This window comes from Oncorhynchus kisutch, unplaced genomic scaffold (genome assembly GCF_002021735.2).
Source record: "Oncorhynchus kisutch isolate 150728-3 unplaced genomic scaffold, Okis_V2 Okis09a-Okis19a_hom, whole genome shotgun sequence".
NCBI classification, from domain to species: Eukaryota; Metazoa; Chordata; class Actinopteri; order Salmoniformes; family Salmonidae; genus Oncorhynchus; species Oncorhynchus kisutch.
This window is the reverse complement of record NW_022261985.1, coordinates 5,145,412-5,170,941: the sequence shown is the minus strand read 5'-3', so window position 1 is coordinate 5,170,941 and position 25,530 is coordinate 5,145,412. Positions and strand designations below refer to the sequence as shown.

The following is a 25,530-nucleotide window of genomic DNA, read 5'->3' as shown; positions in this document are numbered from 1 at the left end:
CAGACTCAAGCATATGATAGCAATGGAACAGACTCAAGCATATGATAGCAATGGAACAGACTCAAGCATATGATAGCAATGGAACAGACTCAAGCATATGATAGCAATGGAACAGACTCAAGCATATGATAGTAACAGAACAGACTCAAGCATATGATAGTAACAGAACAGACTCAAGCATATGATAGTAACAGAACAGACTCAAGCATATGATAGTAACAGAACAGACTCAAGCATATGATAGCAATGGAACAGACTCAAGCATATGATAGCAATGGAACAGACTCAAGCATATGATAGCAATGGAACAGACTCAAGCATATGATAGTAATGGAACAGACTCAAGCATATGATAGTAACAGAACAGACTCAAGCATATGATAGTAACAGAACAGACTCAAGCATATGATAGTAACAGAACAGACTCAAGCATATGATAGTAACAGAACAGACTCAAGCATATGATAGTAACAGAACAGACTCAAGCATATGATAGTAACAGAACAGACTCAAGCATATGATAGTAACAGAACAGACTCAAGCATATGATAGCAATGGAACAGACTCAAGCATATGATAGCAATGGAACAGACTCAAGCATATGATAGCAATGGAACAGACTCAAGCATATGATAGCAATGGAACAGACTCAAGCATTTGATAGTAACAGAACAGACTCAAGCATATGATAGTAACAGAACAGACTCAAGCATATGATAGCAATGGAACAGACTCAAGCATATGATAGCAATGGAACAGACTCAAGCATATGATAGCAATGGAACAGACTCAAGCATATGATAGCAATGGAACAGACTCAAGCATATGATAGTAATGGAACAGACTCAAGCATATGATAGTAACAGAACAGACTCAAGCATATGATAGTAACAGAACAGACTCAAGCATATGATAGTAACAGAACAGACTCAAGCATATGATAGTAACAGAACAGACTCAAGCATATGATAGCAATGGAACAGACTCAAGCATATGATAGGAACAGAACAGACTCAAGCATATGATAGTAACAGAACAGACTCAAGCATATGATAGGAACAGAACAGACTCAAGCATATGATAGTAACAGAACAGACTCAAGCATATGATAGTAACAGAACAGACTCAAGCATATGATAGTAACAGAACAGACTCAAGCATATGATAGCAATGGAACAGACTCAAGCATATGATAGCAATGGAACAGACTCAAGCATATGATAGCAATGGAACAGACTCAAGCATATGATAGCAATGGAACAGACTCAAGCATATGATAGTAACAGAACAGACTCAAGCATATGATAGCAATGGAACAGACTCAAGCATATGATAGTAACAGAACAGACTCAAGCATATTCCCCATTCACAGGAAAAGGATGTACGAATGAAGGATAAGTGAGCGTACGACTTTTATAATATGTTTGAGATATAATCAAATCACATACATGTGTATAGTAGATGTTATTGCGGGTGTAGCGGAATGCTTGTGTTTCTAGCTCCAACAGTGCAGTAATATCTAACTAGTAATATCTAACAATATACCCAATCTAAAGTAAAGGGATGGAATTAACAATATATAAATATTTGGACAAGCAATGTCAGAGCTGCGTAGACTAAGATACAGTAGAATAGGGCAGAATAAGATGCTGGAGAGTAACTGTTCCTTTCTGGGTAACAGATTAGTTCAACAACTACATAACTGAGTAGATACAGTATGTCCAGTTGTTTCCTGTGAGGTCTTGATTGTCAACATGACACTCAACACTGAAGAGGGTCTTGTTTTGGAAACATCCTTCCTAATTCCCTTTAGTAATCACTGAAATAACACATCTACGGTAAATTGTCTGAAGCTATCACCACTCCACTTATGATATCACTGGTTACTCGAAGCCAATGAATGGAGGATGGAAGGAAGCGTGGATTGTGTAGTAGTTGGAAATGTCCCAAGTGTTTACCCGTGACAGGTCCCGCAGTACTAACTGTCACCACTAGAGGGGGTGTATAGACGGTGACGGCTGTGTTCGGTGCAGTGTTTACATCTGCGTGCTGTTGACGTGGAAGAGACACAGCAGAAAGATGGCGGCGCCCTCTGCAGAGCAGCAAAACGGCCAAAGTGATGAATCTGATCTACAAAGCCCTATATCGATAAAATATGAAGACTCCGAAACAGAATCGGGGGAGGGAGCACTCCCCGACTACGTTGTCGAATTGATAGAGAAAGAAATCGGAGTGGATCTGAAGTCGCTGAAGAAAGTTAGCGCGCTCCTGGAGAAACTGACAGCGGAAAACAAGTTGCTGGAGGAGCAGGTAGTTAGCAAGCGCGCTGTTAACTTCATGTTGCACACTCAAAACAGCTTTCAACGCTGTATCAATTATTGCATGAAAAATAATGGAATCGTTACTAATGCGAGTATTATTCTGCCCCTTGCTAGTTAATGTAAGTAATACAACCATGATATATAGCTAACCTTTGCTAGCTAGTTTAAGGGCGGGCATTTCCCTTGCTGACAGGTCTTCCTCCACCCACCTTCTCAGGTTCTGACGGTGTCCAGTTCGGTGCCGCTGCGGGTGTCAGCAGCGCTGTCTGCTGCCGAGGAGTCCCGTGTGTCTCTGGAAGGTTTGCTCCAGAGGGAGAGGGTCCTGTCCAACACCCTGATACAGCACCTGCAGGGCGCCCAGCCCTGGGCAGACAGCCTGGGACGGACCCTGGAACAGCTGGACAACACAGAGAAACACATGAAATACCTGCAGTGTCTGTCACGCATTGAAGAACTCAGGTGAGCAACAGTATTATTATTTTCTTCTTCTTCTTCTTGTAGTTGGACAATATATTTTCATCTTCTTGTAGTTGGACAATATATTTTCATCTTCTTGTAGTTGGACAATATATTTTCATCTTCTTGTAGTTGGACAATATATTTTCATCTTCTTGTAGTTGGACAATATATTTTCATCTTCTTGTAGTTGGACAATATATTTTCATCTTCTTGTAGTTGGACAATATATTTTCATCTTCTTGTAGTTGGACAATATATTTTCATCTTCTTGTAGTTGGACAATATATTTTCATCTTGTAGTTGGACAATATATTTTCATCTTCTTGCAGTTGGACAATATATTTTCATCTTCTTGTAGTTGGACAATATATTTGACACTATTCAAAGATAGGATCCTGATTGGAATACACACACACACAAAATGGTATCCTACTGTATGTTAAGTTGTTCCGCTAACTGTCGTTCTCTCCTCCCACAGTGACAGCATCCAGCAGTGTCTGATCACCAACAGTATATGGGAGGCAGTGGTGGCGGTGGGCAGTATGGCCAGTCTAGATGTGGGCCTAAAGCAGTCTGGCTGCTCTCATCTCCAGGCCTTCCTCAGAGAGACACTATGCTTCTGGCACAAGATCATTAAGGACAGACTGGCTGGGTATGTGTGTCTGAGTGGGTCAGACAGGGCAGGCAGTGTGTTGCGTTAGCGGGCCGGGCCCAGAAGGACTGGCGATGGAGAACTCTGTGCTAGTTATTAGGATCTCTGTTTAGATCAGTGGTCAGAAACCCTGGTCCTGGAGAGCAACTGGCCATGCAGGCCTTTGTTCCAGCCTGGCACTAACCCATCTAATTCAGTCTAAATGATTAGTTGACCAGGTGTATTTGTGTTGGGCCAGAACAAGTAAGAGACACACGGTAGCTCTCCAGGACCGGCCTTGGTGATTCACAGTTATAATGATGATCCAAAGTCAAGCTACCTCAGACCTGAATGTGATTTTTAACTCCTCCTCCTCCTCCTCTGTCTGGCAGTGATTTTGAGGAGTTGCTGATCCAGCTCCACTGGCCGTTCATCTCTCCTCCCACCCAGTCTCTCTCCCCCCCTGCCAACGCTCAGGAGCTCCACAGCCAGCTGGAGCTACTGGTGGCCCAGCTCCTGTCTCTACAGACCTCGTATCCTTCACCCTAATATAGTGTTATCAGAGTCGAAGACATACACACTAGCATTATCGTCTGTTATACATACGCTGTTCTAGACACTACTAGGTTATACGCACGCTGTTCTAGACACTACTAGGTTATAGACAGGACTGAGTTGTAGACAGGACTGGGTTATAGACAGGACTGGGTTATAGACACTACTAGGTTATACACACTACTGGGTTATAAACAGGACTGGGTTATACACACTACTGGGTTATAAACAGGACTGGGTTATACACACTACTGGGTTATAGACAGGAGTGGGTTATAGACACTACTAGGTTATACACACTACTGGGTTATAGACAGGACTGGGTTGTAGACAGGACTGGGTTGTAGACAGGACTGGGTTGTAGACAGGACTGGGTTATAGACAGGACTGGGTTGTAGACAGGACTGGGTTGTAGACAGGACTGGGTTGTAGACAGGACTGGGTTGTAGACAGGACTGGGTTATAGACACTACTAGGTTATAGACACTACTAGGTTATAGACAGGACTGGGTTATAGACAGGACTGAGTTATAGACAGGACTGGGTTATAGACAGGACTGGGTTATAGACAGGACTGGGTTATAGACACTACTAGGTTATAGACAGGACTGGGTTATAGACAGGACTGGGTTATAGACACTACTAGGTTATAGACACTATTAGGTTATAGACAGGACTGGGTTATAGACAGGACTGGGTTATAGTTACTACTAGGTTATAGACACTATTAGGTTATAGACAGGACTGGGTTATAGACAGGACTGGGTTATAGATACTACTAGGTTATAGACAGGACTGGGTTATAGATACTACTAGGTTATAGACAGGACTGGGTTATAGACACTACTAGGTTATAGACACTACTAGGTTATAGACAGGACTGGGTTATAGACAGGACTGGGTTATAGACAGGACTGGGTTGTAGACAGGACTGGGTTATAGACACTACTAGGTTATAGACAGGACTGGGTTATAGACACTACTAGGTTATAGACAGGACTGGGTTATAGACACTACTAGGTTATAGACAGGACTGGGTTGTAGACAGGACTGGGTTATAGACAGGACTGGGTTATAGACAGGACTGGGTTATAGACACTACTAGGTTATAGACAGGACTGGGTTATAGACACTACTAGGTTATAGACAGGACTGGGTTGTAGACAGGACTGGGTTGTAGACAGGACTGGGTTGTAGACAGGACTGGGTTGTAGACAGGACTGGGTTATAGACAGGACTGGGTTATAGACACTACTGGGTTATAGACAGGACTGGGTTATAGACAGGACTTAGTTATAGACACTACTAGGTTATAGACAGTGCATTATTTCCACTCTGCACACTTCTTCATACACTAGCTTTATACTTCATACATTCCCAGTCACAGACATACTGTTCCCCGCACACTTCCTAAGATATTGACTGATATTGATGTTGATATTGTACTGAGATGAATACCTAGCCAGTTTCTTTAACCTGTTTCTCAGTGATGATCTCATATCAGAGACATCTGTGTCCCGTGTAGGGTTGCCCCCGACGACACCCCTGTCTCTTCCTGTCCAGATCATGTTGCTTCCTCTGAGCAAGAGGTTTCGATACCACTTCACTGGAAACCGTCAGACCAATTCACTCAACAAGGTTAGAGCAACACACACACACACACACACACACACACACACACACACACACACACACACACACACACACACACACACACACACACAGAGCATGTCTCACACACACACACACACACACACACACACACACACACACACACACACACACACACACACACACACACACACACACACACACACACACACACACACACACACACACACACACACACACAGAGCATGTCTCACACACACACACACACACACACACACACACACACACACACACACACACACACACACACACACACACACACACACACACACACACACACACACACAGAGCATGTCTCACACACACACACAAAGACACACACACACACACACACACACACAGAGCACGTCTCAAACACAGACAGACAATGACAATAATAATAACCTCCATCTCTGTCTCCATGCAGCCTGAGTGGTTCCTGACCCAGGTCCTGATGTGGATGGGAAACAGCTCCAACTTCATGGAGGAGAAGATCCAGCCCATTTTGGACAGGAATGGAGCTAACGTCAACGCCAAGGTTAGAGGATCAGCCGCTATATGATCATCTAGAATCCTGAGTTCATGTGCCATTGAAGTATTTGTTCACCCCCAAGATTCAAAGCTGAAAGTCAAGCTGAGTCCATTGCAGTCATCTGTCAATCGTAGCAGCTCTTGATGTCCACAGTCATATGAGAGGATATAAGCATATATCTATTAATATAATAAAATATAATGGTTATAGCTATTGAAGTAGCTCGTGTCATCTCTCACGTCCCCACCAGGTGGAGCTGTGTCGCGGTCTACTCACCCTGGCCCAGGAGAAGCTAGCGTTGGATGCTCCACGGCTGCTCTACGACGACTCTCTCTTCTGCCACCTGGTGGATGAGATCCTGCAGTTTGAGAGGGAGCTGCGCACCACCCACTCCTACCCCAGCACCCTGCCCGGAGTGCTGCATGTACTGCTGGAGGAGGTCGTGCTGCAGAAGTGGCTCACTGTGGAGAGGAAGAGTGAGTGAGAGAGGCAGCAGTGGAGCATCTCTCATCGTTCCCTACTCTTTCCCCTTGGCCCTAACCCTCCAATTTCCGCAGATCTGAAGGGGCTGGATAGGTATAAGCAGTGTACTGGCAGAGCTTCCGCCATATTACTTCTACCTTACAGATCTGCAAACATTGAAGGGTTTGGGTGAAGTGAAGTGGTAGGAAGCCATTTGGGACTGACTAAAGAGATTGATTTTATGTGGGATTTTACTTCTCTGTTAGACTCCGTTTATGTCAGTGTATGTGATTTAGTGAATGTGTGCTCATCCCAACTGTGTGTCTCTCTGTAGTGGCGATAGAGAAGGTGGATGCCATGCTGTCTGCTGAGGGGGCTTGGAGCTCCCAGTACAAAGATATCAGTGACATGGATGAACTCAAGGCTCCAGACTGCGCTGAGACCTTCATGACCTTACTGCTGGTCATCACTGGTAGGATTATTAACTACTTTATCACTCTCTCTCTCTACCTCTCTCTCTACCTCTCTCTCTGTCTCTCTCTCTCTTCCTCTCTCTCTCTCTCTCTCTTCCTCTCTCTCTCTTCCTCTCTCTCTCTTCCTCTCTCTCTCTTCCTCTCTCTCTCTGCCTCTCTCTCTCTCTCTCTCTCTGCCTCTCTCTCTTTCTCTGCCTCTCTCTCTCTGCCTCTCTCTCTCTCTCTGCCTCTCTCTGCCTCTCTCTCTATCTCTCTGCCTCTCTCTCTCTCTCTTCCTCTCTATCTCTCTCTCTGTCTCTCTCTCTCTCTGTCTCTTCCTCAATCTCTCTTCCTCTCTATCTCTCTCTCTGTCTCTCTGTCTCTTCCTCTCTATCTCTCTCTCTCTGCCTCTCCCTCTCTCTCTGTCTCTCTCTCTCTCTGCCTCTCTCTGTCTCTGTCTCTCTCTCTGCCTCTCTCTCTCTCTCTCTCACTCTGTCTGTCTCACTCTGTCTGTCTTGTTGGTTGTCACCGTTCATCCCTCTGTTTGTCGTAGAGGGACAACCAGCCTCTGACTTACTGCACTCTCTCTCTCTCCCCTTCTCTCCCTCCCTCTCTCTGTTTTCCCTTTCTCTCCCCTCCACCTCCCTCTATCCTCTCTCTCCCCCTCAATCTCTAATACTCCCCCTACCAGACCGCTACCGTGCCCTCCCCTGCCCTCGTGCCCAGCTGCGTTTCCTGGCGCTACAGAGAGAGTTGGTGGACGACTTCCGTATCCGCCTCACCCAGGTGATGAAGGAAGAGTCCCGTAACCCGCTGGGCTCTAGATACTGTGCTATTCTCAACGCTGCCAACTACATCTCCACCGTGCTGGGGGACTGGGGAGACAACGTGGTACGTGGCCCCTCGGAGTCATCACGCTGTTGCTATACAAAACATATTGATGCAGAAGTAGCTAAGATGGGGAGAAGTCTGTCTATAATAAAGCAATACTCTGCCTTCTTAACAACACTATCAACAAGGCAGGTCCTACAGGCCCTAGTTTCTACCTTCTTAACAACACTATCAACAAGGCAGGTCCTACAGGCCCTAGTTTCTACCTTCTTAACAACACTATCAACAAGGCAGGTCCTACAGGCCCTAGTTTCTACCTTCTTAACAACACTATCAACAAGGCAGGTCCTACAGGCCCTAGTTTCTACCTTCTTAACAACACTATCAACAAGGCAGGTCCTACAGGCCCTAGTTTCTACCTTCTTAACAACACTATCAACAAGGCAGGTCCTACAGGCCCTAGTTTCTACCTTCTTAACAACACTATCAACAAGGCAGGTCCTACAGGCCCTAGTTTCTACCTTCTTAACAACACTATCAACAAGGCAGGTCCTACAGGCCCTAGTAGACTGTTTAGTTTACTGTTCAGTCGTGTGGTCAGGTGCCACAAAAAAGGAAAATTGCAATATTAATTATATGCATGTCAGTCTCTCCTGGCTGAAAGTGGAGGAGAGATTGACTTCATCACTACTTTTATTTATGAGCGGTATTGACATGTTGAATGCACCGAGCTGTCTGTCTAAACTACTGGCACACAGCCAGGGGCGGCAGGGTAGCCTAGTGGTTAGAGCGTTGGACTAGTAACCGGAAGGTTGCAAGTTCGAATCCCCGAGCTGACAAGGTACAAATCTGTCGTTCTGCCCCTGAACAGGCAGTTAACCCACTGTTCCTAGACCAGTTAACCCACTGTTCCTAGGCCGTCATTGAAAATAAGAATTTGTTCTTAACTGACTTGCCTAGTAAAATAAAAAACATTTAACAGCTCGGACACCCATAAATACCCCACAAGACATGCCACAAGAGGTCTCTTCACAGTCCCCAAGTCCAGAACAGACTATGGGAGACACACAGTACTACATAGAGCCATGACTACATGGAACTCTATTCCACAGTACTACATAGAGCCATGACTACATGGAACTCTATTCCACAGTACTACATAGAGCCATGACTACATGGAACTCTATTCCACAGTACTACATAGAGCCATGACTACATGGAACTCTATTCCACAGTACTACATAGAGCCATGACTACATGGAACTCTATTCCACAGTACTACATAGAGCCATGACTACATGGAACTCTATTCCACAGTACTACATAGAGCCATGACTACATGGAACTCTATTCCACAGTACTACATAGAGCCATGACTACATGGAACTCTATTTCACAGTACTACATAGAGCCATGACTACATGGAACTCTATTCCACAGTACTACATAGAGCCATGACTACATGGAACTCTATTCCACAGTACTACATAGAGCCATGACTACATGGAACTCTATTCCACAGTACTACATAGAGCCATGACTACATGGAACTCTATTCCACAGTACTACATAGAGCCATGACTACATGGAACTCTATTCCACAGTACTACATAGAGCCATGACTACATGGAACTCTATTCCACAGTACTACATAGAGCCATGACTACATGGAACTCTATTCCACAGTACTACATAGAGCCATAACTACATGGAACTCTATTCCACAGTACTACATAGAGCCATGACTACATGGAACTCTATTCCACAGTACTACATAGAGCCATGACTACATGGAACTCTATTCCACAGTACTACATAGAGCCATGACTACATGGAACTCTATTCCACAGTACTACATAGAGCCATGACTACATGGAACTCTATTCCACAGTACTACATAGAGCCATGACTACATGGAACTCTATTCCACAGTACTACATAGAGCCATGACTACATGGAACTCTATTCCACAGTACTACATAGAGCCATGACTACATGGAACTCTATTCCACAGTACTACATAGAGCCATGACTACATGGAACTCTATTCCACAGTACTACATAGAGCCATGACTACATGGAACTCTATTCCACATCAGGTAACTGACGCAAGCAGTGAAATTTGAATAAAAAAACACCTTATGGAACAACTGAGACTGTGAAGCAACACAAACATTGGCACAGACACATGCACACACACACACACACACACACACACACACACACACACACACACACACACACACGATAACATACGCACTATATATACACATGGTGGAGTAGGGGCCTGAGGGCACACAGTGTGTTGTGAAATCTGAATGTATTGTAATGTATTACAGTTGTATAAACTGCCTTCATTTTGCTGGACCCCAGGAAGAGTAGCTGCTGCTTTGGCACATGCTGCCCGCCTGCCTGTCTGTCCGCCTGTCTGTCTGCCCGCCTGTCTGCCTGCCTGCCTGCCTGTCTGTCTGTCTGTCTGTCTGTCTGTCTGTCTGTCTGTCTGTCTGTCTGTCTGCCCGCCTGTCTGCCTGCCTGCCTGTCTGTCAGTCTGTCTGCCCGCCTGTCTGTCTGCCCGCCTGTCTGTCTGCCCGCTTGTCTGTCTGCCTGCCTGCCTGCCTGCCTGCCTGCCTGCCTGCCTGTCTGTCTGCCCGCCTGTCTGCCCGCCTGTCTGCCTGCCTGTCTGTCTGCCTGTCTGTCTGCCCGCCTGTCTGCCTGCCTGTCTGTCAGTCTGTACATGTGTTGTCCGTTCAGAAGTAGTTAAGGGGACAGAAAAAGCCACATATTAACACCTTCACTCTGCTGTATGTTCCCTCCTTCTACTGCACTGCTCCAGAGGTCTTCTTCAAGGCTGTTCAATGTTCTTTTCTCTCTCCTCTGTTCTTCCTCAGTTCTTCCTGCAGCTGCAGCAGTCAGCTGTGGCCCTGGGGGAGGAGGAGCTGTTGGGGCCGCTGGGGGTCACTGAGTCCGGCCGTCTGGCCTCTCTGGAGGGGTCTCTGTTTGAGGGGCTCCTGGGGCTGCTGGAGAGGCTGAGAGGAGACATGCTGGGCAGGTTACTGGAGGCTGTCATGAGGGACGTACAGAAGAAGGCTCAGCCCTACTGCAGGGACAGGTCAGTGGAGACACTTCTCACAGAGGAAGGGCCAGCCCTACTGCAGGGACAGGTCAGTGGAGACACTTCTCACAGAGGAAGGGCCAGCCCTACTGCAGGGACAGGTCAGTGGAGACACTTCTCATAGAAGAAGGCTCAGCCCTACTGCAGGGACAGGTCAGTGGAGACACTTCTCACAGAGGAAGGGCCAGCCCTACTGCAGGGACAGGTCAGTGGAGACACTTCTCATAGAAGAAGGCCCAGCCCTACTGCAGGGACAGGTCAGTGGAGACACTTCTCACAGAGGAAGGGCCAGCCCTACTGCAGGGACAGGTCAGTGGAGACACTTCTCACAGAGGAAGGGCCAGCCCTACTGCAGGGACAGGTCAGTGGAGACACTTCTCACAGAGGAAGGGCCAGCCCTACTGCAGGGACAGGTCAGTGGAGACACTTCTCACAGAGGAAGGGCCAGCCCTACTGCAGGGACAGGTCAGTGGAGACACTTCTCACAGAGGAAGGGTTCTTTCTGTTCAATCTAGTTCCTCTCAAGATGTAGTCCTATCTTTGGCGTTTTAAACACTAGGCACCCACTGTCACTTTGCTTTGCTTTGCGTTTAGGCCCAGGCTGATTGTAAGCACTTTGTGACAAATGTCTTTGTCCTGTAACACGCCTGGACAGTAGGAATGAAATGTGATTTCTTGAAAGAATCTGGTAGAGCTCAGATCATCCCCTACAGCCACCATATAACCAATTGAACAACACAATGTTGGAGTGAACAAAATGTTCAAAACTAGAATGACACTAACGTGTATCCTTCTCCTCCCAGGTGGTTGTCTCTGCCGTCCCAGTGTGACCAGGCCACCATGTCCCTGTCCAGTTTAGCCTGTCCTCTGATGCTCTGTCTCAGGGACCACCTGCTCCAGCTGCAGCAGATGCTGTGTCTGCCTCTCTTCCAGATGGGCTGGCAGGATCTGGCTGAGAGGCTGGACCTCTTCCTCTACCAGAATGTGAGTCACACTGCTGACCTGCTACAATGGGAATTAATCAGATAGTTGACTTCATTAAATATTTGAACTTTTAGTGATTTTGCAGATACTACTGTCTGGAGAGACTTAAAAGAAGGTCATTAGATTATCATTAGACACATCTGTTCTCAAATACATTAAAACTACATTGGCTACTGACCAATTCTAATGATAAAATACAGATGTAAGAAAATAGGATGACGCAATAGAGAATGTTTTTTTGGGGGGCTAATCACATCTCTATTAACGTATGGACCTGCTACCTGTCTCCCTCAGGTGATTCTGTATAACCACTTCAACGAGGGGGGTGCAGCCCAGCTCCAATTCGACATGACAAGAAACCTCTTCCCTCTGTTTGGACACTACTGCAAGAGGCCTGAGAACTTCTTCAAACAGTGAGTGGGCCATTACATACAATGGCAATTCTGCTGACAATATCACCTGAAAACATTGTCCACTGTACCATAATCTGTAGAAGAGACCTACAGTTTGTTTGTAGTTCTTTAGGTTGTTAAATGTCCTGCACAGGGGTTGAATTCCTTGTCAAATAATTTCTAGGTAAAAAATGATTGGTCATGTCTCCCTCAGTGTGAAGGAGGCCTGTGTCATCCTGTGTCTGAATGTGGGCTCAGCTCTTCTTCTACGAGACGTCCTGAGGCAGGCTGAGGAAGACAAGGAGGAACCAGGGACCCCGGACGGCAAGCAGCCAAGCCCTACGTCAGCCCTCAACGAGCTGGGGGTCTACCGCCTGGCCCCCTGCGACGTCCTCATCCTGCTCAACCTCAGGGCCTCCTGGCCGGGAAAGTGAGGGGAGATGGAAGGAAAAACAGCCTGGTCTCAGATGTGTTTTTGACAACTCCTATGGACTTTGTGACGCCGACTGGCCGTAGGAGTTGAGCAAGGCAGCACTAACAGATCTGTGATCAGGCTAGGACGGGCTTCAGCTGGCAAAGAGCAACCACTACCAATGAACTACACCGTATCCCAGAAACCTGGAATAGACCGCTGTCATTCCTGAATACTCCTGTCCCATCCCGTTTAATCCCTGTTTTGTTTACTTTGCCGATCCTCTGTCTACAAGCTCAGCACCTGTTCCATATCAACTCACCACTCCTGGTCTAAACGCAGGGGAGAGACCTCGACTGGAGCCTGAAGGATGTGTTTATATGAACTACTCATGTAGATGACATTATTTGTCTATTGACTGACAGCACAGACTTCTGTCTTCTTGTGGAGGAGATCTAGTAGTACCACATGGTGTGGATGGGTATTTCAGGAGGTCCCCCTCTCACTTCCTGACAGGGACTGTTGTCTTTAACCACACGAGATATAGGAGACCTTAACACTGCTGTTTTAAGCAGTCCAGTGCATTTGATAACAACAACAGCCCTGTCTGTCACATTACCTTATTTAATGTCATATACATTTGTAAAGAAGTGAGAAATAAAAACGTTTAAATCCCCAAAATGTTATTTATGTCAGTAACTGCCGTTTTGACAACCAATCATGTACGTTCATGCTAATGCATTTCAGAGTGAAAGATTCTCCAAGTCACTCCAGTGAGCCAAGTGGGTCTCAGCAGCCTGCCCAGGTGCAGTATGGGTCTCAGAAGCCTGCCCAGGTGCAGTATGGGTCTCAGCAGCCTGCCCAGGTGCAGTATGGGTCTCAGCAGCCTGCCCAGGTGCAGTATGGGTCTCAGCAGCCTGCCCAGGTGCAGTTTGGGTCTCAGCAGCCTGCCCAGATGCAGTATGGGTCTTAGCAGCCTGCCCAGGTGCAGTATGGGTCTTAGCAGCCTGCCCAGGTGCAGTATGGGTCTCAGTAGCCTGCCCAGGTGCAGTATGGGCCTCAGCAGCCTGCCCAGGTGCAGTATGGGTCTCAGCAGCCTGCCCAGGTGCAGTATGGGTCTCAGCAGCCTGCCCAGGTGCAGTATGGGTCTCAGCAGCCTACCCAGGTGCAGTATGGGTCTTAGCAGCCTACCCAGGTGCAGTATGGGTCTTAGCAGCCTGCCCAGGTGCAGTATGGGTCTCAGTAGCCTGCCCAGGTGCAGTATGGGTCTCAGCAGCCTGCCCAGGTGCAGTATGGGTCTCAGCAGCCTGCCCAGATGCAGTATGGGTCTTAGCAGCCTGCCCAGGTGCAGTATGGGTCTTAGCAGCCTGCCCAGGTGCAGTATGGGCCTCAGCAGCCTGCCCAGGTGCAGTATGGGTCTCAGCAGCCTGCCCAGGTGCAGTATGGGTCTCAGCAGCCTGCCCAGGTGCAGTATGGGTCTCAGCAGCCTGCCCAGGTGCAGTATGGGTCTCAGCAGCCTACCCAGGTGCAGTATGGGTCTTAGCAGCCTACCCAGGTGCAGTATGGGTCTTAGCAGCCTGCCCAGGTGCAGTATGGGTCTCAGTAGCCTGCCCAGGTGCAGTATGGGTCTCAGCAGCCTGCCCAGGTGCAGTATGGGTCTCAGCAGCCTGCCCAGGTGCAGTATGGGTCTCAGCAGCCTGCCCAGGTGCAGTATGGGTCTCAGCAGCCTGCCCAGGTGCAGTATGGGTCTCAGCAGATTGCCCAGGTGCAGTATGGGTCTCAGTAGCCTGCCCAGGTGCAGTATGGGTCTCAGCAGCCTGCCCAGGTGCAGTATGGGTCTCAGCAGCCTGCCCAGGTGCAGTATGGGTCTCAGCAGCCTGCCCAGGTGCAGTATGGGTCTCAGCAGCCTGCCCAGGTACAGTATGGGTCTCAGCAGCCTGCCCAGGTGCAGTATGGGTCTCATCAGCCTGCCCAGGTGCAGTATGGGTCTCAGCCATAGAAACAGAAGCAGCGTTGGAGACACTGAGGTATAATGAGAGCTAGAGACTGCATCCATATCTCTGACTGTTTAAGGTAATCTACTGACATTCTTCATGACCAGGTTTTATCCGGTTTATACAGACCAACATCACATGTGCACTAACACTCAATGTGCAAAGGGAGTAGTGATGACGTCATCCCCAAACAGCAGACATTGGATGAATATTAACATGTTAATGGACTTGTTTGATATTGCAGGTGACTGCTGACTGACTGATCTACAAATCACTTTGCATCATAAATAACGACTCATTATTTGTAGATCAGTCAGTCACAATTGACCTATGATACATCACGTTGATGCTCTCCAACAGGACAACTGTCTTCAACTGTGAGCACTGGGGGAAAATTAATTCAAATAATGAAATGGCTGTTTTGTGCACAAAGCTTATGACTAAAGTGTCTTATTAGGAATTTTCTAATCTGACTTTTTTTTCTGGGCCGGGTGTCAGTTAAACTGCAGTACCGAAGCAAAACTGTAGGAGAAGTTGAAACCATGCTCAAGACCAGAACCCTGGTCCCTTTGGCTGGAGAACATCAAATCCATGATGCATTGTGGGTAAATGGTGACTGACTTTTCTACAAATAATAATCAGTCATTAATTATGATCCAAGGTCGAACAAGCCTATTTTCTCTAGAAAGGGCGGTCTGGTAAACTCATGGATCGGTAGGGCGACACAACTGAGGTATAAAGAACGGCGCGACACTCATTTTCTGTGGATTCGGCGCCATCTTCTGGACACCAAAATCATTAGTGGGTCTGCAATCATCTAGTCTGGTCTGATGTTGTTTCCGGTTTGTGCCTGCACGCCGATTTTGTGATCAACGGTGGAGCTACGTTTTGTGTTTTCCAAATAAACCCGGCGGATTTGAACGAGTCTTTTGTTGTCACCATGTCGACTGCCCTCGAGAGCTACATCAACCGTATCCTTTGAACTAAAGTCATCCTGGTACAGTCACCGAATGGGACTTTTGCTGATGAATCGCGTGATTATTGATGCGTGGGTGCTTTGGCCTGCTAGATTGAGCTTTGCTAGCAATAGCATCGCATATGGCTTTTTAGTAGAATGACATGTAACTGTGCGCTAGTTAGATAAAATATAATACAAATGATTTTGGAAGCCAAACATGGGTACATGTTCATCCAAATGTGTTATTTAAGCAATAAGGCCCGAGGAGGTGTGGTATATGGCCAATATACCACGGCTATGGGCTGATCTTTAGCACAACTCAAAGCTAAGTGCCTGAATACAGCCCTTAGCTGTGGTATATTGGCAATATACCACAAACCCCCGAGGTGCCTTATTGCTATTATAAACTGTTTACAAATGTAATTAGAACAGTAAACATACATGTTTTGTCAAACCTGTGGTATACTGTCTGATATACAACGGCTTTCAGCCAATCAGCATTCAGGGCTTGAACCACCAAGTTTATAATAGTAAGCTAACTATGGATTTGTCGTGCAAGCTCAACAGTATTGCTGCATGTGCAGCTTCTCATGAAATAGCAGCTTGGTCTCATGCCTCGATTGGGGCGTCAGGTAGCCTAGTGGTTAGCGCGTCAGGTAGACTAGTGGTTAGAGCGTCAGGTAGCCTAGTGGTTAGAGCGTCAGGTAGCCTAGTGGTTAGAGCGTCAGGTAGCCTAGTGGTTAGAGCGTCAGGTAGCCTAGTGGTTAGAGCGTCAGGTAGCCTAGTGGTTAGAGCGTCAGGTAGCCTAGTGGTTAGAGCGTCAGGTAGCCTAGTGGTTAGAGCGTCAGGTAGCCTAGTGGTTAGAGCGTCAGGTAGCCTAGTGGTTAGAGCGTCAGGTAGCCTAGTGGTTAGAGCGTCAGGTAGCCTAGTGGTTAGAGCGTCAGGTAGCCTAGTGGTTAGAGCGTCAGGTAGCCTAGTGGTTAGAGCGTCAGGTAGCCTAGTGGTTAGAGTGTTGGACTTGAAAGGTTGCAAGATCGAATCCCCGAGCTGACAAGGTTCAAATCTGTCGTTCTGCCCCTGAACAAGGCAGTTAACCCACTGTTCCCAGGCCTTCTGAAAATAAGAATTTGTGCTTAACTGACTTGCCCAGTTCAATAAAGATAAAATAAAATGCTCAATGGGTGACATGTCTGAGAATGTAGGCCGTTTTTAGCTTCCAGGAATTGTGTACAGGGCCTTGTAACATGGGGCCGTGCATTATCATGCTAAAACAGATGAATGGCACGCCGATGGGCCTCAGGATTTTGTCACGGTATCTCTATGCATTCAAATTGCCATCGATAAAATGCAGTTGTGTTCGTTGGCCGTAGCTTATGCCTGCCCATACCATAACCCCACCGCCACCATGGGGGGCCCTGGTTCACAACGTTGACATCAGCAAACCTTTCACTGACACAACGCAATACACACGGTCTGTGGTTAGAAGTACTGCCAAATTCTCTAAAATGACATTATGGTAGAGAAATGAACATTAAATTATCTGGCAACATCCCTGTTGGACATTCCTGCAGTCAGCATGCCAATTGCACACTCCCTCAACTTGAGAAATCTGTGGCATTGTTGTGACAAAATTGCACATTTTGGTGACCTTTTAGGGGCACCCGTGTAATGATCGTGCTGTTTAATCAGCTTCTTGATATGCCTATCCTGTACAGTGGATGGATTATCTTGACAAAAGAGACATTCTCACTAACAGGGATGTAAACAAATTTGTGCAAAACATTTGAGGGAAATAAGCTTTTTGTGTGTATGGGAAATTTCTGGGATCTTTTATTTCAGCTCGTAAAACATGGGACCAACACTTTACATGTTGCGTTTTTGTTCAGCGTATGTACCACTGCAAGGCAAGCGCAGCGGTTCTTTGGAAATGAATGCACCAAAACGCATTGACGCTGTCGGTCTGATCGAGGTGATAGACTAAACGTAATATAGTAAACGTAAATCCTGGGCACTCAAATGAGTATATATGTTACGTTTAGTATGGTTACATAAGAGAGAGCGTTACTCAATAAGTAGAAAGTAAAGCAGGGTGGTTGGGCGTGTAACACCAACGTCTAGCAACACAAAAGCTGTAAGAATCTCATCACGGACAACTTAAGTGTTTTAGCAACTTTGCAACTACTTCCTATTTGTTTAGCTAATTTGCATGTTAGCTAACCTTAACCCCAAGCCTAGCTAATGTTAGCCACAACAAATTGGAATTAATATTGTATCATACTTTTTTAAAATGTTAATTTGACCTTTATTTAACTAGGCAAGTCAGTTAAGAGCAAATTCTTATTTTCAATGACTGCCTAGGAAAAGTGGGTTAACTAATGTTTGGGGGCAGAACGATAGATTTGAACCTTGTCAGCTCGGGGATTCGATCTTGCAACCTTTTGGTTACTAGTCCAACGCTCTCACCACTAGGCTACCTGCCTCTCACCACTAGGCTACCTGCCTCTCACCACTAGGCTACCTGCCTCTCACCACTAGGCTACCTGCCTCTCACCACTAGGCTACCTGCCTCTCACCACTAGGCTACCTGCCTCTCACCACTAGGCTACCTGCCTCTCACCACTAGGCTACCTGCCTCTCACCACTAGGCTACCTGCCTCTCACCACTAGGCTACCTGCCTCTCACCACTAGGCTACCTGCCTCTCACCACTAGGCTACCTGCCTCTAACCACTAGGCTACCTGCCTCTCACCACTAGGCTACCTGCCACCCATGGATGGATGAAGGACATCCACAAGTGAATACATACCATACGAAATGTAACTTATACAAATGATGAGTGTCACGGATCTACATTTACTATGTTACGTCTACCTCTGAGACCAGGTTGGAAATAGTGTCCCAAATGTTTTCCTTAGCTGCTGTGTTTCAGGTACAGTGGCCATCGTTACATCTGACGGACGGATGATAGTGGTATGTCTCTAGCTACTTCACTGCCGTACTTGGCTCCAGATCTGTGCGTCTGAAGGGTTTTGACTGGACCATAAACCTGATTTTGTGTGTGTACTGTCTTGATTGGACCGTTGATCTGTGTGTACTGTTTTGATTGGACCGTTGATCTGCGTGTACTGTTTTGATTGGACCGTTGATCTGCGTGGACTGTTTTGATTGGACTGTTGATCTGTGTGTACTGTTTTGATTGGACTGTTGATCTGTGTGTACTGTTTTGATTGGACTGTTGATCTGTGTGTACTGTTTTGATTGGACCGTTGATCTGTGTGTACTGTTTTGATTGGACTGTTGAACTGACTGTGTATGTTCAGGGCACCCTGAAGGGCTTTGACCAGACCATCAACCTGATTCTGGATGAGAGTCATGAGCGTGTGTTCAGTTCCTCTCAGGGTGTGGAGCAGGTGGTCCTGGGACTATACATCGTCAGAGGAGACAACGTGTAAGTATCATGTCGACCTCTGGCGGAACTCTCACCTTTCACCCAAACGACCCCTTATGACCTCTCCCTCTCACTGCGCCAGAGGGGGGTCAGACTTCAACACACAGTAGTACACCCAGGCCCAACAGTAGTACACCCAGGCCCAACAGTAGTGCACCCAGGCCCAACAGTAGTGCACCCAGGACCAACAGTAGTACATCCAGGCCCAACAGTAGTACACCCAGGCCCAACAGTAGTACACCCAGGCCCAACAGTAGTACACCCAGGCCCAACAGTAGTACACCCAGGCCCAACAGTAGTACACCCAGGCCCAACAGTAGTACACCCAGGCCCAACAGTAGTACACCCAGGCCCAACAGTAGTACACGCAGGCCCAACAGTAGTGCACCCAGGCCCAACAGTAGTACACCCAGGCCCAACAGTAGTACACCCAGGCCCAACAGTAGTACACCCAGGCCCAACTGCTCTCCTCTATTTTGCAGAGCTGTGATTGGGGAGATTGACGAGGACACAGATTCTTCGCTGGACCTGGGGAACATCCGCGCTGAACCCCTTAACTCTATAGTCCACTGACCTCTCACCCTGACCCCCCAACTCGGATGTGCTGACCCCTACACCTGAGTGATTGTGTGTGAGAGAGAGTGTGAAAGAGAAAGCTAGAAATAGAGTAGTGTTTCAATTTTCACCACCTACTCTGCAATAGCTGATGTCCCTGTCTGAAGAGCACAGTTTATCTCCCCCATGAAGGACCCAGGGGACTAATAATAGGATGTTGTTGGATGTGGTGATATTTTTTAATAAAGTGTTTCATTTAACATGAAGTGTGTGTTGTTACTCCACAACAACAGTGTGAGTAAAGGGCTATAATAAACAGGGTGGATTGAGCCCTGAATGCTGATTGGCTGACAGCCGTGGTATATCAGACCATATACCATGGGTATGACGAAACAATTATTTTTACTACTACGTTGGTAACCAGTTTATAATAGCAATTGCGTCGTGCGTAGGAACAGCCCGTAGCCGTGGTATATTGGACATATACCACACCCCCCCCGTGCACATATACCACACCCCCTCGTGCACATATACCACATCCCCCTGTGCACATATACCACACCCCCTCGTGCACATATACCACACACCCCCCCGTGCACAAATACCACACCCCCTCGTGCACATATACCACACACCCCCCCGTGCACAAATACCACACCCCCTCGTGCACATATACCACACCCCCTCGTGCACATATACCACATCCCCCCGTGCACATATACCACACCCCCCCATGCCTTATTTCTTAAATATACAGTACCTTCAGAAACTATTCATTCAGACCTCTTGACTTATTTTACATGTTGTGTTACAGCCTGAATTCAAAATGGATTCAATAAATATTTTTCTCAACCATCTACACACAAACACACAATACCCTGTAATAACAAAGTGAAAACATGTTTGCAAATGTATTGAAAATGAAATCTAGAAATATCTCATTTACATAACTATTCACACTCCTTTGCTCTGATGCTCCACATTGATCTTGGGTGCATCCAATTTCATTTGATCATCCTTGATGTCACTTCAACTTGATTGGAGTTAACCTGTGGCAAATTCAATTGTTTGGACATAATTTTGAAAGAATGTGTGTAGCGAAATGCTTGTGCTTCTAGTTCCGACCATGCAGTAATATCTAACAAGTAATCTAACAAATTCACAACTACCTTATACACACACATGTAAAGGGATGAATAGGATATGTACATATAAATATATGGATGAGCGATGGCTGAGCGGCAGAGGCAAGATGCAGTAGATGTTATAGAATACAGTATATCCATATGAGATGAGTAATGTAGGATATGTAAACATTAAAGTGGCGTTATTTAAAGTGACTAGTGATACCTTTATTAAGTCCATGTATTTAAGTGGCCAAAGATTTGAGTCTGTATGTTGGCAGCAGCCTCTCTATGCTAGTGATGGTTGTTTAACAGTCTGATGGCCTTGAGATAGAAGCTGTTTTTCAGTCTCTCGGTCCCAACTTTGATGCACCTGTACTGACCTCGCCTTCTGGATGATAGTGGGGTGAACAGGCAGTGGCTCGGGTGGTTGTTGTCCTTGATTATCTTTTTGGCATTCCTGTGACATCGGGTGCTGGAGGGCCGGTAGTTTGCCCCCGGTGAAGCGTTGTGCCGACCGCACCACCCTCTGGAGAGCCTTGCGGTTGAGGGCGGTGCAGTTGCCATACCAGGCGGTGATACAGCCCAATAGGATGCTCTCGATTGTGCATCTGTAAAAGTTTGAGAGTGTTTTAGATGTCAAGTAACATTTCTTCAGCCTCCTGAGGAGATTGGACATTGGCGAGTATTATGCTCGGAAGCGGTGGATGGTGTTGTTCGCCTTCTGAGTCTGACCAGTAGGCCGCTCCGTCTGCCTCTCCTGTGGTGACCGCGTTGTTTTGGGTCGGCCTCTGGGATAAGATCCCATGTCCAGGGTGGCGGTCCGAACAAAGGATCCGCCTCAGGAAAGACGTATTCCTGGTCGTAATGATGGTAAGTTGACATCACTTTTATATCCAATAGTTCTTCCAGGCTGTATGTAATAACACTTGAGATGTTCTGGGTTAACAATGTAAGAAATAATACATAAAAGGACCTGAAGCGAGGCGACCATCTCTGTCGGAGCCATCTCAATACTTGTCTACATAAGGTTCCACAGTTGACAGTGCATGTCAGAGCAGGAACTATACCATGAAGTCCAATGAACTGTCTGTAGATCTCTGAGATGGAATTGTGATGGGCCATATATCAAGAATGTCGAAAGTTTCCTAGAGCACAGTGGTCTCCATCATTGGGAAATTGAAAAGATATGAAACTACCCAGACTGCCTCGAGCTGGCCGTCCGACCAAACCGGTCAAGATGGTCAGGAAACTGAAGAGAACCCAATGACCACTCTGGCAGAACTAAAGAGTTCCTTGGCTAAGATGGGAGAACCTGCCAGAAGGACAAGTCTCTACAGGACTTCACCCATCTGGGCTTTGTGGGAGTGGCCAGATGGAAACCACTCCAGAGAAAAGGCACTCCTTAAGTTTGGAAAAAGGTCTGATGAGACAAAAATGTTGCTCTTTGACCTGAATGCAAATTAAAAGTAAATCTGGGACAACTCAAATTAGTATAATATGTTATGTTTGGTATGGTTACAAAAGACAGGTTACTTAAGACAAAAACAAAAGTGGACAATTTTAGCAAATTAGCAACTTTGTAACTACTTTTTAGCTACGTTGCAACTCGTTAGAAAGTTAGCTAACCCTTCCCCTAACCTTAACCCCTAGAGCTAGTTAGCGTTAGCCACCTAGCTGTTAGCAATAACAAATTGTAATTTGTGACATGTCATACGTTTAACAAATGGTAGTGTCATAACTATCAAACTAGTCAGGAGTAGAACAAATCTATAGTAGTTTTATGCAATTGCTTTCAATTTGGGTCTGTCAAGGTTTTCAAAACTTCAGAGTTTCCAACCTGTACCAGAAAGCTGCTCCTGAACACTGTCATGTCTTCCAACTTTGAGAACACACACCGGTCAAATACCCCTCTCTGTCTGTCTGTATGGAAGGACTAGTGACCAATGGGTGTGAGTGGTGGAGCGGGTCAGTTAGTCATTAACTACAACAGTAGTCAATACCCATCACGAATCAGAAGGGGAAACAGTCATTTTGACCTAAATAAATATGACCCTACCACATCCCCTCATCCCAATACCCTCACCCTTCTTCTTACCCTCAACCCTCCCCTTACCCTCACCCCCCCACATCATCCAGTGTATTAACTCTATCCATTATCATCAATCTTTACCTGTCTTCCTCTACCTGAACCCTCCCTGATCCTTACATCTGACCCTAGTCTGTACCTGTCTTCCTCTACCTGAACCCTCCCTGACCCTGGTCTGTACCTGCCTTCCTCTACCTGAACCCTCCCTGACCCTGGTCTGTACCTGTCTTCCTCTACCTGAACCCTCCCTAGTCCGTACCTAACATCTGACCTGTCTTCCTCTACCTGTACCCTCCCTAGTCCGTACCTAACATCTGACATGTCTTCATCTACCTGAACCCTCCCTAGTCCGTACCTAACATCTGACCTGTCTTCCTCTACCCGTACCCTCCCTAGTCCGTACCTAACATCTGACCTGTCTTCCTCTACCCGTACCCTCCCTAGTCCGAACCTAACATCTGACCTGTCTTCCCTCATGCCTTAATAGATATGGGTTTCACTCAAATATGAAAGACACATAATGGAGCTTAATCAAAGCATTTCATAGGCCTATACCCATAACATCACTTACGCCACATCTCACAAACAGAATGCTACTCTGTATGTATAAAACTCACCTGTGTCACTCAAGATAACCAGAGGAGGGTGCCATTGTGAAGAATCAAGAAATCCTAATTTACAGACAATCAATCACTTATCACCAATGTCAGGCATTACACAATGACAGCACTATCAAACTCAATTAAATATTTAAAGGCAGCACTCTTAAGGATCGTACCCTTTTTTTTCAATTTTCGCCTAAATTGACATACCCAAATCTAACTGCCTGTAGCTCAGGACCTGAAGCAAAGATATGCATATTCATGATACCATTTGAAAGGAAACACTGGGAAATTTGTGGAAAAGTGAAATGAATGTAGGAGAATATAACACATTGGATATGGTAAAAATAATACAACCCCCCCTATAGATACACAGTCACTATAAACTGAAGGACCTGTTTAACATCAACAACAACAACAAACTAACTGAAAAACATGTCAATCAAGACAAATGTGAACAGCTGAGTAGTGTGTGTGTGTGTTTGTTTGTGTGTGCGCAAGTGTATGTGCATGTGTCGGTGTGTTTGTGTGCGTGTCTGTGTGTGTGTTTCTGTGTCTGTGTGTTACCTGAATGTTAAGCAGGACATTCTAACCAAGAGAGACTCATTTCTTCAAACGATCATCTTTATTTAATAAGAATTGCAATAATGAAGCTGGTCGACCCCACACTCTTGAGTGTAAGACAGAGAGCTCAACGGTACAGAAGAAACAGAGGTTCTATATAGCAGACCTAGAAATGCTTAGTCATGGCTGGTTCCACCCCTCCCATGCAGATCGAGGCATCATAAGCTACCTTGGGTTCATCTTGTGGTTATGTTCACCGGGTGTTGTTTCCCCGTACCCTGGCTTAGTTTCTCAGAAGCATAGATGATTAGAAACAAATAGGGGTTTGTTCTATTTCTCAGGCTATCTCGATCTCGGCTCACACCATGTCCTTGACTATACCAACAGACCAGCTGCAGGGAGCTAGAGGGGAACCATCCCTTTACAGAAGCACAGCATTTGTAGTTATGAAAATCTCTTACTATTGTTAAGCATATAATTCAACAATCAATATTCAACAAAGCAGGTAAATACGTAACATTTCCCTTATAGTTTTCACACATCAAAGTTCCTGTAGATTGTTAAAACAGGATCTCACATACTGCAGTTGCACCCAAACGTCTCTTATCTGTACGCCCAGACCCATGACTAAGTCACATAAGACAAGCCTATACTAAAATATAACCATGGATAATTCTCCAAGTAAAAACAGCATAGTATGTTAAATTAAACAACATGGTAGTTAATTCAATCATTTCCTCTATAATGGTTACATAAAACAGGTTTCTTAAGGCAAAAACTAAAGTAGGGCGGTTGGTCGGGGTGGATGAGTGGGCATATAGCATGAACGTCTAGCAACCCCAAGGTTGCGTGTTTGAATCTCATCACAGAAAACTTATCAAGTTAGCTAACCATTCCCCTAACCCGTTAAGCTAACCCTCCCCTAACCCTTTTTGCTAACCCTTTTAGCTAACCCTTCCCCTAACCTGCTTAGCTAACCCTTCCCCTAACCCTTTTAGCTAACACTTCCCCTAACCCTTTTAGCTAACCCTTCTCCTAACCTGCTTAGCTAACCCTTCCCCTAACCCTTTTAGCTAACCCTTCCCCTAACCCATTTAGCTAACCCTTCTCCTAACCCTTTTAGCTAACCCTTCCCCTAACCTGCTTAGCTAACCCTTCTCCTAACCCTTTTAGCTAACCCTTCCCCTAACCTTAACCCCTAGAGCTAGTTAGCATTAGCCACCTAGCTGTTAGCAACAACAAATTGTAATTCGTGACATATATGATACGTTTAACAAATTCGAAACATATCGTGTGAATTGTTATTCATAATATATCATACAAAATGGATAATGGACATCCACAAATAAAGATACAATACGAAACGTAACATATATAAATGGAGTGTTTAGGTTTTATATACA

General features: G+C 46.0%; 2 protein-coding genes across 2 annotated transcripts; both read left to right on the top strand.

Annotated features, from left to right (window-relative positions):
• Positions 1-1,998: 1,998 nt before the first annotated feature.
• Positions 1,999-13,469, top strand: LOC109876477 (RAD50-interacting protein 1). Its single transcript, XM_031815632.1, has 13 exons — positions 1,999-2,310; positions 2,539-2,780; positions 3,259-3,432; positions 3,804-3,944; positions 5,454-5,604; positions 6,044-6,154; positions 6,399-6,624; positions 6,945-7,082; positions 7,754-7,953; positions 10,782-11,002; positions 11,809-11,989; positions 12,284-12,402; positions 12,596-13,469. The coding sequence occupies exons 1-13, from the start codon at positions 2,080-2,082 to the stop codon at positions 12,813-12,815; spliced, it is 2,355 nt and encodes a 784-aa protein (XP_031671492.1). The 5' UTR covers positions 1,999-2,079; the 3' UTR covers positions 12,816-13,469.
• Positions 13,470-15,565: 2,096 nt separating this feature from the next.
• On the top strand, positions 15,566-20,014 carry LOC116360623 (U6 snRNA-associated Sm-like protein LSm8). Its single transcript, XM_031815631.1, has 4 exons — positions 15,566-15,758; positions 18,675-18,715; positions 19,066-19,193; positions 19,676-20,014. The coding sequence occupies exons 1-4, from the start codon at positions 15,728-15,730 to the stop codon at positions 19,764-19,766; spliced, it is 291 nt and encodes a 96-aa protein (XP_031671491.1). The 5' UTR covers positions 15,566-15,727; the 3' UTR covers positions 19,767-20,014.
• Positions 20,015-25,530: the final 5,516 nt, after the last annotated feature.